Source organism: Panicum hallii, chromosome 5 (assembly GCF_002211085.1).
Source record: "Panicum hallii strain FIL2 chromosome 5, PHallii_v3.1, whole genome shotgun sequence".
Taxonomy (NCBI): domain Eukaryota; kingdom Viridiplantae; phylum Streptophyta; class Magnoliopsida; order Poales; family Poaceae; genus Panicum; species Panicum hallii.
Window position 1 is genome coordinate 15284370 of NC_038046.1, and position 13979 is coordinate 15298348.

Consider the following 13979-nt stretch of genomic DNA (forward strand, 5'->3'; position numbering starts at 1 on the left):
CCCAATTCCCATGGGGGAGGTGGCTACGGCTAGGTTTTGGTTGCAACGGTGGCGTGGGCTTGGTCTCATGGGCTGAGCACAAAGCAAGTCTCACGCGGGTGGGCTTCATGCGTTCTGTTGGCCCACTCAGGCTTCGTTCCGGTTATTGGGCCCCGTGCTGGCCTGCACCTCGCCGCTTTCGCGTTTGGTTGAACGAAGTGGTTCCGCCCGGCCGACATGTCTCCGGCCGGCGGCCGCGGGCAAGCCTGGCTGGTTGTGCCGCGTCCATGGCCTTCTGCAATGGCACCGGCAAATGTGCGCCTCCAGGCGGCACATGCACGTTACAGAACAGACTCAACCTTTGCTAATTAAACGAACCCACGTCCAGGAAACAATAAAATGTTGCGGCCACCGTGCTAATATTGCTACGACTCAATTAGGCTGTTTTTTTTTGCTTCAAAATAGTCTTTCTTCTGGCGCATGCTAGCTCCAATAAATATTAACCTGCGTAGATGTGTAAAAGTAATTCCATCGTCCTTCATATTCTTGTTTTGCTCTCGATCAAAAGAAAATGAGCCAAATTTACTAGGAAAATTATGAGTTAGTTCTTCAAAAGTTAGTTTTACCACGTGTTAGGATTAACATTTTAGATTATAACCGGCCGTAATAGAAAAAAAAATATATGCAGCGAACGTCTCGTCACCAGGGCAGTCCTGATCATTTGACGGGCCGGACTGGGTTTGCCGGTTCACACCCACGTGGAATTGAGCCGGGACGGCCCATCCAAACGACTCCATTGACTCCGGGAGAGCTCGGCTGATGATGTTCGGCTGGGATTGGATCTTGGAACTTGAAGTGGACTAGTGGGTGACCAACTGCAGATTTGCAGAGTGAAGACTCCTCCAGTTCCCCTGTGCGGCTGTGCTGTGCCGCCGCCGCCCACTCCAGACTCCTCCAGTTCCCCCGGTGGTCATGGCGGATCAAACCCCTCTGGTTCCCCGCGTCAAGCTCGGCACCCAGGGATTGGAGGTAGGCGACCTTCTCTTCTCTCCCCCCTTGCCTCTTCCTCGATTAGCTAGCTGAACTACCGAGCTCCGCCGGTGCCTCCGCTCCCTTCTCGTCCGTTCGCGGCGGGGATTTGGTTCAGTCAACACGCTCGATTGATTGGGGTCTGATGTAGATGTCCAAGCTGGGGTTCGGCTGCATGGGGCTGACGGGCGCCTACAACTCCCCGCTGGACGACGAGGCCGGCATCGCCGTCATCACGCACGCCTTCCGCCGCGGGGTAACCTTCTTCGACACCTCCGACGTCTACGGGCCCCACACCAACGAAATCCTCCTCGGCAAGGTCCGTCCGCCGTTTCGGTTTCTCCTGACTCCTTTGCGCTGCGTCGTTGAGCGAGTTGTTGACGCATGGCCCATGGCTGCCTGTGTGCGTGCGACGTGCGTGCAGGCGCTGAAGCAGCTGCCCAGGGAGCAGGTGCAGGTGGCCACCAAGTTCGGGATACGGCGGGACGGGAGCGGCGTGGGCACCGTGTGCGGGAAGCCCGAATACGTGCGCGCCTGCTGCGAGGCCAGCCTGCGCCGCCTCGGCATCGACTGCATCGACCTCTACTACCAGCACCGCATCGACACCACCATCCCTATCGAGGACACGGTCTCTGCAGCCTGAACACCCTGCTTGCCTTTCTACGACAAAATCGGCGGTGTTGGTGTGGTTGCTTATGTGAATTCTGATGCTGAATTTCCTGCAGATTGGTGAGCTCAAGAAACTGGTGGAGGAGGGGAAGGTCAAGTACATCGGGTTGTCAGAGGCAAGCCCCGACACAATTAGGCGTGCACACACCGTGCATCCGATCACAGCTGTGCAGATGGAGTGGTCGCTCTGGTCTCGCGACATCGAGCCCGAGATTGTGCCGCTCTGCAGGTGATTTATGGATCACAAATTCTTCTTGTTCTAGCTCATGGAAGTCCTGACTGAATGTTATCATGTAACGAAATTTGCTGTGCCCTGTGGACTCTAGAGAATTGGGCATTGGAATTGTTCCTTATAGTCCGATTGGCCGTGGTTTTTTCGGCGGGAGAGGAGTGACAGAGCAAGTGGCTGCTGAATCTAATCTGGTACTGATACAGTTTACCTCAAATACCATTCTTGGTCTGCATCAGTCAATCTTTTTCTTAGTTCACTTACACATTTTACTTTGGCTTTGTCAGCATGGGCATCCAAGGTTTGCGGCAGAAAATTTGGAGAAGAACAAGCAAATTTATCTGAAAATGGAAGAACTGGCCAATAAGCACCAGTGCAGCCCTGCTCAACTAGCTTTGGCATGGGTTCTGCATCAAGGGGTTGATGTCGTTCCTATACCAGGTGTGACCTTCTAATTCCATTCTCTTATCATTGGCAGTCACAGTGTTATGAGACTGATGATTCACAGTGTTTACCCAAAGTTGCATTTTTTTTCATATGCTTTTCTTGTATACACTTTCAGAGAAAAAGTGAAATGCACATATTCATAGATTATAGATAATTGGAAATGTTTAGCATAATATGTTTTGCGAATGTCTGTGTTCCACTATGATCTAATCTGCTTTGGCAGAGGAGCAACACTGTAGAGGTATCCAGTTACTATAAAGAAGTAAAGAACCTTCCTTTTCTTAGAGGGAGGTAATCTCCTTTCAAATGTGTGTGTGAGATATTTTGATAAATAGTTCGTGCCATATGATATGTTTTACTAAGCTGTGAAATACTTATGTTGGTTCCAAACATGGTGTACTAACAAATACATCCTTCTGCCCTTGTGCACTTGCTATTCACTTCCGAATTCAAAGAACTTATTAGCATGTCCCCATAGCCCCATAGTCCCGCAGTAGCATGTCGCTCCACATTTAGTTGCTGACAGATGCTTTCTATAATTTCTCAGGGACAACAAAGATCAAGAATCTAGATGCCAACATTGATGCCTTGAAGGTCAAGCTGACAGATGAGGCCCTGAAGGAAATCGGCAGCCAGATCCGTGAAGAAGATGTAGCTGGTGGAAGACAATACACCTCCTTTGCACATACTACCTGGAAGTACGCAGATACACCAAAGAAGCAGAGCTAAATAAGAACTTAGCAACGGTGATAGTATGTGATTGGTGTATGTGCTGCTCTCCCTGCAGATGTGCTCAGTATTACGGCCGATGTATCTTTCTGAATACTCTGTGCTAGACAGTGTACGACAGAAAAATAATAAAGTGCCGTGTCATCTGAAATATGAGCAAAAAGTTGATTTCTGTGCATACTTATGTTTAGACAAGACTATGTATATTGTTGCATGAAATGTCTGAACCTATAATAAAGTTACATTATGTGTACAAGCTGAATCAGAATCCAACTAGGAAAATTTGCCACCACCTGAAGTACATGTATCATGTATGCTCACTCCAATCAGCATTGGCATCTGAGACAAACAAGCAAAGCCCAAACACAAAGAAGGACGCGGTCTTCGTTTTCTGTTTCTGTAGAGTTGTAGATCTGGTTGTGTGGGTAAGGTGTGAGTGTGGCGTGCGTGGGGATGAGGGGGGGCGGTTGGTGTGTGTTGTGTGTACATGAACACCTAAATGAGAAGTGCTCAAAAATTCTCTGAGATCTTGTTCAAAAGTGTGTAATGTGTTTCAGCATCTCACGGATGTGTGTGGGGTTGGTGTATGTGGTGTATTTTATACGTACATGAACAGATGCTATGGCTGTACGTAGATGAGAGGCACTCATAAATTCTCTGAGACTTTGTTCAAAAGTGTGTAATATGTTTCAAGCTTTTAGCGTCTCACGGATGCAACAATTGAAGTCTCGGAGAAGGAAATTCTGAGGCTTCTGTACCTCTCCTGATTATGACCGATTCACAAAAAAGAAAAGAAAAGACAGAAACATGGTTCTGAATTCTAGAGAAGATGAAATCTGGGAAGGCAAGTAGCAGAATCATGGACGCTAATACTATCAGGGCAGCTGCTCCTCCTTCTGAGAGACACGGCAGAGCATATTTTAGTTAAATCAAGTACATTGCTATATATCCTATATAAGTTCATATAAAATTTTTAATTAGGTGTCGGAGAGACAAGAGAGAGAACAAAGTGATTGTTTCGTGAGACATACGTCTAATAGGTTAAAATTTAGGACTATGATACCACTTTCTTACCATTGTACGAGTTGTTGTTGCCATACAACTCATAATATTTTTTTCTATAAACAAATTATAAAATTATATATTTAATATAAGATAATTTATTAAAATAATTTATTGTATATATGGAGTTACATCATGTCAAGATAACGTGAGACCACACCGATGTATCGCCCTCAGGATTAGTTATCAATCACTACGGCTGGTGACTAGTCAGGCACTGGCAGTACCATTCATGCCAACCAACGCAAACAACAAACCGTGGCGCGTCACCCCTGTCACGTCCAGATGTGACTGAGCTGCCACTGCCTGCGGCACGAATCATGCTTGCCTCATCGTCCCGGGGTCGTTGAGCACTTGAGCACCGGGAGCTGCGCAATAAATTACACTGCCGAGTGTTCGCTTCCGGGCACGGCTGCCTCCCTGATCCCCTGTGAGTCTGCGACCTCGACCGCAACCGCGCGCGCGGCCATGGAGCAAGCCGCCCCGCCGCAGGTTCCCCGCGTCAAGCTCGGCACCCAGGGGCTGGAGGTGTCGAAGCTGGGGTTCGGGTGCATGGGGCTCACGGGCTCCTACAACGCGCCGCTCGGCGACGAGGCCGTCGCCGCCGTCGTCGGGCACGCGTTCCGCCGCGGGGTCACCTTCTTCGACACCTCCGACGCGTACGGGCCCCACACCAACGAGACCCTCCTCGGCAGGGCGCTGGCGCGGCTGCCGCGGGGGCAGGTGCAGGTGGCCACCAAGTTCGGGATCGTCCAGGGCGCGGGCGGCGGCCTGACCGTGTGCGGCAAGCCGGAGTACGTGCGCGCCTGCTGCGAGGCCAGCCTGCGCCGCCTCGGCGTCGGCTACATCGACCTCTACTACCAGCACCGCGTCGACACCACCGTCCCCATCGAGGACACGGTCGGTCCCTGCAGCCACCCTGCCCCAATTCAGCCTGCCTTGCCCCTTTCACTGTCTTCTCCCCAACGAAAATATTGGTGTCGTTGGTGTGGTTGCTCATGTGAGCTCTTCTGCCGAAATCGCTGCAGATTGGCGAGCTGAAGAAGCTGGTGGAGGAGGGGAAGGTCAAGTACATCGGGTTGTCGGAGGCGAGCCCGGACACGATCCGCCGCGCGCACGCCGTGCACCCCATCACTGCGGTGCAGATGGAGTGGTCGCTCTGGTCCCGCGACATCGAGCCCGAGATAGTGCCGCTCTGCAGGTGAGCTCTGCTCTGCATCACAGATTCTGCTTGCTCCACCCCCATGGTGTTCCTGTCCTGATTAGCACCAATTGCATTGTGCTCTGTGGACTCCAGGGAGTTGGGGATTGGAATTGTTCCTTACAGTCCAATTGGCCGCGGATTCTTTGCCGGAAGAGGAGTGACACAACAAGTGTCTTCTGAATCTAGTCTGGTACAAACACAATTTTCCGTGGAATTAATTAATATCCTTTGTCAATCTGCATGAGGCCATATGTTACTTTTTATCTTTCAGTTTACTAAGGAAAGTTAACTTTGGTTTCATCAGCAAAAGCACCCAAGGTTTGCAGCAGATAATTTGGAGAAGAACAAGCAGATTTACCTGAAAATGGAAGATCTGGCCAAGAAGCACCAGTGCAGCCCAGCTCAGCTAGCTTTAGCTTGGGTTCTGCATCAAGGAGATGACGTGGTCCCTATACCAGGTTTGACCTTCTAATCCTGTTCCCGTATCACTGATGGCACACAAATATTAAACGCTGATATTCATACTTCTCCCGAGACAAACAAGAAATAGCAGATCAATGTTTAAAAAGATTTCCTGTATATACTTGGGCAACATGAGTTATAAGTACAGATAATGAGGACGAATACCTTTGTATAATGTGAAAATTGTCCCTTTTCAATCTGGATGTGATCTTCTTTTGCAGAGGAGCAGCAAGTTAACGGGTCATTTCCTTAAAATATAAATGCCTTCTCTAAATGTGTATGTGGTATTTTGTTGAGTAGTGCGTGCTATATTTCGTTGTACTTGGCTGGAATATATTTTAGTTTGTTGATTCCAAACATGCCTTGTGACTTAACTGTCGATCATTCTGTGCTCATTATTCACTTCCAAGGCAGAAGCAAGTCATCAGGAGACAAGATGTTCTTTGTATGGTCAAATAATTCTGCATTTGGTTGCTGAAAGATGTATTCTTTAATTTCTTATAGGGACAACCAAAATCAAGAACCTAGATGCCAACATTGAGTCCTTGAAGGTGAAGCTGACAGATGAGGACCTGAAAGAAATCACCAGCCAGATACGTGCAGACGATGTGGCTGGTGGAAGGCAATACAATTCCTATGCACATACCGCCTGGAAGTATGCAGACACACCAAAGTAGAGCTCTGGAAACGTTCTTGCCACAGCAAGCCTATGCATGCAAGAATTGAACTGTTCTCCCTGCATATGCACTAAAATTTTTTCGCCGATGCCGATGTATCTTGGGAATACATCATGGTAAATAATTTGGACGAATAACTTAATGACTGATAAGTGCTATTTGATCGGCGACTATGAGCAGAAGAAGAGACTCGAAGTGTGGAGCTAGCTCATTGCTCATGTATAGTCACAGCAAATATCTGAACTCTGAACGTAGAAGCAGAAGGTACAGAAAAATGAGCATGCTTGCTCACAAACTCAGAAATGAAAAAAAAATAAAGAAGTGTTCATTCAAAAAAAAAACAAAGAAGTGCTCCATGCGTGAGGTGCATGTATGCTCACTCACTAATCTGGAATAAGAGATCCAGAACACAAGGAAAAAACAAAACACAATTCTCTGAGCCCGTGGTTTTCAAATATGTATAATGTGTTCCAGTAACTCAATTTTTCAAAGTAAAAAGAAAAAAGAACCCACATGTAGAAGGAACTACATGTTCTATTAACAAAGCGGAAATAGGCACCCAAAGTGTTCCAGTAGCTCATGAATGCCAAAGTATTGAACTCCAGAAAAAGGAACGATGTAGATTCTATATCACCTAAGTCCTAAAATGTTCCGGTAACTCTTGGTGCAACATTGAGACCAACCATATTGCAACGTTATTTGTGCTGTGCTGTGGGCCTTGCTAGATAGACCACTGTTTTCTTGAACATGCATGTGGTTCATATTAAGTACAAAATTATCATCTTAATTGGGATGGCTTCATTCTTAATGAATTGGTACGGTTCATCCAACCAAGCATAGTGAACAATTCATTGAGCCTGTTTGGAGTAGCAGGTAGCTAAATTTAGCTGAGGTGGATTAGCCAGTTGGATCCAAACGGAACCGTATATGAAATTAAATGGTACTTGCAACCAAACACACGTTGTACAACAAAACCAATGATTGGATCAAACACACACGTTGTACTACAATGCCACCATAATTGGATCGAGGCAAATTGCACCGGGCAATGTAGTTGCACCGGACAATGGGGTATACAAGGAGCAGAAAAACTCCCTACAATCTATTATCAATGATTTGGATATCGCTGCTGAAGTACGGGACCTATCTGTAGCTGAGCGTGATCAGCTAGCGCAGGCTCGTGATCAGCCGACCAAACTACTGCGTGAAGAGGAGATCGAGTATTATCAGCGGGCAAAAGTAACAGATATTATCCGAGGAGACAATAAGACAAGATATTTCCAAATGATTGCCAATGGCAAAGATAAGAAAAAAACGAAATTTTCCCTTAACCATGATAACAAAAAAAATAAGGGTCAAGAAAATCTCAAAACATACATAACACACTTTTATAAAAATCTATTTGGAGCACCTGGAAAAAATTCCTTCACTTTAGATAAGACAATAAGCGATGATATTTCTCAGGTCACAACTCTGAAAAATGAATTTCTGATAGCCCCTTTTACAGAAGAGGAAGTCCGTAATGCAGTTTTTGACATGGAACACAACAAGGCGCCTTGGCCGGATGGCTTCCCTGCTGGGTTTTATCAAAAATTTTGGGAAGTTATCAAAGGGGATCTGATGCAAATGTTCCACGATCTTCACGCTGAAGTATTACCACTCTTTAGCCTGAATTTTGGTATCATAACCTTACTTCCAAAAGTCCAAGATGCAAACCGTATTAAACAGTATAGGCCAATTCACTTGCTAAATGTCAGCTTCAAAATCTTCACTAAAGTGGCCACCCTAACCACCATAAGAATTAACTCCATAGGGGATCATATAATAAGTCCAACTCAGACAACCTTCGTGTGAGGACGTAACATCCTAGAGGGTGTTGTTATCTTACATGAAACTGTGCATGAATTACATAGGAAGAAGTAAAGTGGGGTTATATTGAAGATTAATTTTGAAAAAGCTTATGATAAAGTAAGATGGCCATTCCTAATGCAGGCACTATGAATGGAAGAATTTTCACCTAAGTGGATATCTTGGATTGAATCCATCATTTCGGATGGAAGCGTTGTGGTTAATGTCAATGATGATGTTGGTTCCTTTTTCCAAATAAAAAAAAGGCCTTCGACAAGGGGATCCTTTATCTCCATTACTTTTTAACATTGTTGCTGATATGTTAGCTATCCTCATAAAAAGAGCTAGGGATGATGGTCAGATAAATAAAGTGGTACCACATCTGGTCGATGGTGATTTATCTATTCTACAATATGCAGATGACACAATACTTTTTATGAAAAATGATCTAGAGAAAGCGTATAATATAAAGTTTTTACTTTGTGCATTTAAGGGCGTGTTTGGCAGGGCTCTGGAGTCCAACTCCAAAGGGGAGCAGGCCAGAGCCAGCCAAACGTCCCAACTTCGGAGCAAAATGCTCCTGGAGTCGTAGTGCATTTTGGATTGGAGCAACGGAGTACCTGGTTTCCAGCTCCAAACGCTCGTGTTACAAACTTCGTCGTGGAGTTCGGATGAATTTACCCGCCACTACCACTTGTTACAAGAAAACGATTCGTTTCTATCTTTTCTTCTCTCCCGAACGCGTCTCTCCCGCTCCCCACATCCACCGCCCCTTCTGCCCTATCCGCCGCCGCCCGGGAGGCCACCCGCCGCCGCCCCTCCTCCGGTCCCCCGCCGGCCTCCGGCCCCCGCCGCATCGCTCACCGCCGCGACTCCCCCCGCCGCATCTCCCCCCCGCCGCCGCATCTCCCCCCCGGGCCGCCGCCCTCCGGTCCCCTGCCGGCCTACGCCCCCCCGCCGCATCTCCCCCCCGCCGCCGCATCTCCCCCCCGGGCCGCCGCCCTCCGGTCCCCCGCCGGCCTACGGCCCCCCGCCGCATCGCGCACTGCCGCGACTCCCCCCGCCGCATCTCCCCCCCCCCCCCGCCGCCGCATCTCCCCCCCGGGCCGCCGCCCTCCGGTCCCCCGCCGCATCGCGCACTGCCGCGACTCCCCCCGCCGCATCTCCCCCCCCCCGCCGCCGCATCTCCCCCCCCGGGCCGCCGCCCTCCGGTCCCCCGCCGGCCTACGGCCCCCCGCCGCATCGCGCACTGCCGCGACTCCCCCCGCCGCATCTCCCCCCCCCCCCCGCCGCCGCATCTCCCCCCCGGGCCGCCGCCCTCCGGTCCCCCGCCGGCCTACGGCCCCCCGCCGCATCGCGCACTGCCGCGACTCCCCCCGCTGCATCTCCCCCCCCCCGCCGCCGCATCTCCCCCCCGGCGCATCCGCCCGCCGCCGCATCCGCCCCCGCCGCATCGCCCCCCACCGCCGCGACTCCCTCCTGCCGCATCTCCCCCCCCCCCCCGCCGCCGCATCTCCCCCCCGGGCCGCCGCCCTCCGGTCCCCCGCCGGGCCGCCGCGACTCCTCCCCCCCCCCCCCCCCGCCGTATCTCCATCCGCCGGCAAGGTTAGTACAATTGCAAAGTATTCTGTGTTCATCTGTTGTTTTGGAGTAATTGATTTGTCAAAACATATCGTGAATTATCACAGTGAATGTGTGGGACTACCATCGTGCCTTCCATTTTCAACTAAAAGCAATAAGATCCCAAGTTGCCCAAACAATTGCAGCTCTGCATGTTAAACAAATCCCTTAGTTCCAAACTGATAATCATAACAACTGCAATAGCAATTACAATAGGCTGCTCTTTGATATCACAACTGCAATAGCAATTACAAATCCCTTAGTTCCCAGTGTAAGTATGATATCACACATGCTGGTGATCTATCATCGACAGTTTAGTGAATATTGGATTGCAGAAAAGGGTTTTAGGGTTTCCTATCATATCTAAGGACCAAGAAAGAATTTCACCAAAAGTCCATTAGAACCTCCTTTTTTCAAATAAGAATTAAGGTGATACTGGATGAGCTTGCAAGCTTGAAAGAAATAGTACACATAGAAATAACAGTGAGCAATAAAGCAAGCTTGTTTGGCAATCAAACGATGTTTTCTTTAATTAGACAGTAAGGGTGTCAGCAACATGTTATTGGGGATGTTTTGGAGGATAGAAATTGATGATTTCTAAGTTGTTTTAGATGGTTGAAATTGATTGGAATGCTGTCAACACTCGGGAACTTTGCAAATTGTTTGCTGAACAAGTTCGTAGAGGGAATCGTCCCAACACGTATTTGAATTCGGTTGGGTATGCTGAAGTTGAGAAAGGGATGAAAGATAGACTCGGTATTGAGGTGAGCAAGCTGCAAATAAAAAACAAATGGGACAAGCTGAAAGAAGATTTCAAGGCATGGAAAAATTGTTGTTGAGGCAAACAGGAACAGGTTGGTGTCCTACAAAGGGCACCATCGTTATGGACGACGAATGGTGGAAGAAAGCTAGAGCGGTAAGTGTTGAGCTGTTGCTTACATGTTGCATCTTTGTGTACATTTTAGGTTGTATTTATGTGGTTTTTGCATCTTTCAGGACATTCCAGGTTGTGAAAAATTCAGGAAACAAGGACTCCAAAATGAAGAGGAACTATAAGTGTGTTTTGGTAGCATCATTAGTATTGGTACAGATCATTGGTCTCCGCATATGGCGAGTGCTGAGGAAGGACAAAATGGCACCAATGAAGAAGACACAGCAGAGGGTGCAGCTGATATTGGTCAAAATAGCACCAATGAAGGGGACACACAAGAGGATCCATCTCCTGTCAATGAAAATGGCAAAAGAACACCAAGGTTTATCCAAGAAAAAGGCAAGAAGCCGAAAACAGGGACTGCATTACTCATTCAAGAGGCAGTGACATCCATGGCTACTTCAGCTAGCTCTTATGCTTCCAAGAAAGAAGGAAAATATTCTATTGATGAAGTGATGGGACACGTTCTTGCTTGTGGTGCCGATTATGAGAGCAATGAATATTTCATTGCATCTGAATTATTTGTGAAGAAGGAACAGAGAGAAATGTTCATGACGTTTCCTTCTAATGAGTTTAGGTTCAGCTGGCTTACTAGGAAGTATATGGGCAAGTATGGAAAGTAGAGATTGTGTGGCTCCTATGTTTTTTCCCTGTTTCATGGTTTGACTTGTGTCATGTGTTTTTTCCAGAATTTGGGGCTCCTATGTTTTTTTTCAGATTGTTAAACATGTATCCTGTATCATGTATCATGATCTTTTCCAGCTTGTGTCACTTAATAATTTCTTGTATTTTCAGATGTCAGAAAGTGAGAGTGACAGTTCTAGTGATGATGGTGACCAGTTTCTTGACATTATCACCAAAGGTGCTAAACTTGCTGAGATCTATTGTGATTTGTATTTGCACAAGGCTCCACCAAGAGTATCAATTCAAACTGGAATTGGATGGTTACAAGAGACCCTGAATACACCAGGAGAGTGTCACAAAATGCTTCGGATGAACACAGAAATATTCATTGATCTTCATGATGTATTGGTTGAGAGGTACGGGCTACAACCATCCAAACATATGAATACTTATGAGATACTTGCAATTTTCCTCTTCATTTGTTCCGGTTGTGAGTCCAATTGGAGGTGCCAAAACAAGTTCAAACACTCAGGTGAAACTATTAGTAGAAAATTTCATGAGGTGCTAGATTGTCTGGTGGCGATGGCTGAACAGTACTTGAGACCAACCAATCCTAATTTTCCCACCGTCCACAAGAGGATTCGGAATGATAAAAGAGCATATCCACACTTCAAGGATTGCATTGGTGCATTTGATGGCACTCATATTCGTGTCTCTGTTTCACCTGATGAACAAGTCAGGTACATTGGAAAGACGGGCATTCCAACTCAAAATGTGCTTGCTGTTTGTGATTTTGATATGCGTTTCACCTATGTGGCTGCTGGTCAACCGGGGTCTTACCATGACACAAGTGTATTGTACCATGCATTTGAGGTAGATGAAGATCACTTCCCACATCCTCCAGAAGGGAAGTATTATGTTGTAGATGCGGGCTATCCTAACCGTCCGGGATACTTGGCTCCATACAAAGGTGAAAGATATCATTTGCCCGAGTGGCATAGAGGTATGGAACCTAATAGTCCAAAAGAGAAGTTCAATCGGGTGCACTCGTCTGTTCGTAACATTATTGAGCGGACATTTGGACTATAGAAGATGAAATGGCAAATATTGTACAAAATGCCTAAATATACCATGCACACACAAAAAAAGATTGTTGCTGCCACTATGGTCCTCCACAATTTCATTCGTGAGCACTCAAGTGGTGATGTGGATTTTGCTAACTTTGATCGAGATCCTAACTTCATGCCTACAATCCCTGATAGGTACAACAAGTATGCAGTGTCACCACATGCCTCTGATGATTCAACAACTGAAGCAAGCTTTCTTACCATGGATGAATTTCGCGATAGAATAGCGACATCTCTTTCTCTAGCTTGGAATTAGAATCTAATGTTTAGTTTAGAAGGTTAGATGAAGACAATGGACTTGTAATATTTTAGTAATTGTGATTAGTACAATGACTCATTTCTCAGTATCATGGGCAAATATTTCAATTTCCTTTGATAAATTAACGGCAAAAACAATTACATATGCTTCATCATGCTCAACAAACATACATTCAATAAACAGGGGTAAGAATGTCTTTCCACACTCAAAAACCTCTTTTCTGGAGCTGTGGACACCAATCTTGCCAAACACCACAAAAACTCCAGAGCAGAGTTGCTCCACCCTGGAGTTCTGGAGCAGAGCAGCTCCGGGACGGAGCAGAGCCCTGCCAAACACACCCTAAGTAACTCTCGGATCTTAAGGTTAATTTTTATAAGAGTAAAATATTCTGTTTCGGTGAGGCAAAAGAATCAACCCCTCGCTATACAGAGCTATTTGGATGTAACCAGGGTGTTTCCTCTCAAGTATTTAGGGATTCTTATTCATGTTAGGAAATTATCAAATGCTGACTAGAACAAGTTGAAGAGCGTTTTGAAAAAAAAATCTGAGTAGCTGAAAAGGCAAACATTTATTTATGGGTGGGCGGATGACACTAATTAACTCAGTTCTCAATAGTTTACCCATGTATATAATATTTTTTTTGCAATCCTAAGAGGTGTACTTAAAAAATTGGATTATTTTCGGTCAAGATTTTTTTTTGGCAAAGTGACAATCATAAAAGAAAGTAGCGTCTTGCTAAATGGAATATTATGTGCCAACCTAAAAAGCAAGGGGATTAGAAATTCATGATCTTAATATTAAAAATACTGCTTTGCTCAGTAAATAGCTCTTTAGACTACTCACAACAGATGGGATATGGTAATAGATATTGCGCAATAAATACATTAACACTAAACCTTTGTCGCAAGTTCAACGAAAAAGTTGGAACTCTCACTTTTGGGTTAGTTTGATGAAGGTGAAACAAGTATTCTTCCATTTTGGGTCTTTCATAGTTAAAGATGGATCACAAATTAGATTCTAGGAAGATAAATGACTGAGTAATGCAACACTACGTGAGTAGTATCCTTGTTTGTATAACATTGC

At 46.4% G+C, this 13979-nt stretch overlaps 2 protein-coding genes and 1 pseudogene across 2 annotated transcripts; all 3 read left to right on the forward strand.

The window, feature by feature from the left end:
• Positions 1-847: 847 nt before the first annotated feature.
• LOC112895472 (probable aldo-keto reductase 1) lies at positions 848-3338 on the forward strand. The gene is made up of 7 exons (XM_025963426.1): positions 848-1008; positions 1160-1327; positions 1433-1636; positions 1734-1906; positions 2004-2100; positions 2194-2347; positions 2901-3338. The coding sequence occupies exons 1-7, from the start codon at positions 952-954 to the stop codon at positions 3080-3082; spliced, it is 1035 nt and encodes a 344-aa protein (XP_025819211.1). The 5' UTR covers positions 848-951; the 3' UTR covers positions 3083-3338.
• Positions 3339-4458: 1120 nt separating this feature from the next.
• LOC112891500 (probable aldo-keto reductase 1) lies at positions 4459-6669 on the forward strand. The gene is made up of 5 exons (XM_025958381.1): positions 4459-5044; positions 5173-5345; positions 5442-5538; positions 5653-5806; positions 6315-6669. Exons 1-5 carry the CDS (start codon positions 4613-4615, stop codon positions 6485-6487), a joined length of 1029 nt encoding a protein of 342 aa, XP_025814166.1. The 5' UTR covers positions 4459-4612; the 3' UTR covers positions 6488-6669.
• Positions 6670-10566: 3897 nt separating this feature from the next.
• Positions 10567-11509, forward strand: LOC112892220 (annotated as a pseudogene).
• The last annotated feature ends 2470 nt before the right edge of the window (positions 11510-13979 follow it).

What these genes read in the sequence shown, in the direction of transcription:
- LOC112891500 (XM_025958381.1), top strand. Translation starts at nt 4,613, where the DNA reads ATGGAGCAAGCCGCCCCGCCGCAGGTTCCCCGCGTCAAGCTCGGCACC. An exon ending in CCGTCCCCATCGAGGACACG is followed by an intron (nt 5,045 to 5,172) that starts GTCGGTCCCTGC and finishes AAATCGCTGCAG; the next exon opens with ATTGGCGAGCTGAAGAAGCT. An exon ending in TGACGTGGTCCCTATACCAG is followed by an intron (nt 5,807 to 6,314) that starts GTTTGACCTTCT and finishes AATTTCTTATAG; the next exon opens with GGACAACCAAAATCAAGAAC.
- LOC112895472 (XM_025963426.1), top strand. Translation starts at nt 952, where the DNA reads ATGGCGGATCAAACCCCTCTGGTTCCCCGCGTCAAGCTCGGCACCCAG. An exon ending in GAGATTGTGCCGCTCTGCAG is followed by an intron (nt 1,907 to 2,003) that starts GTGATTTATGGA and finishes TGTGGACTCTAG; the next exon opens with AGAATTGGGCATTGGAATTG. An exon ending in TGGCTGCTGAATCTAATCTG is followed by an intron (nt 2,101 to 2,193) that starts GTACTGATACAG and finishes TGGCTTTGTCAG; the next exon opens with CATGGGCATCCAAGGTTTGC.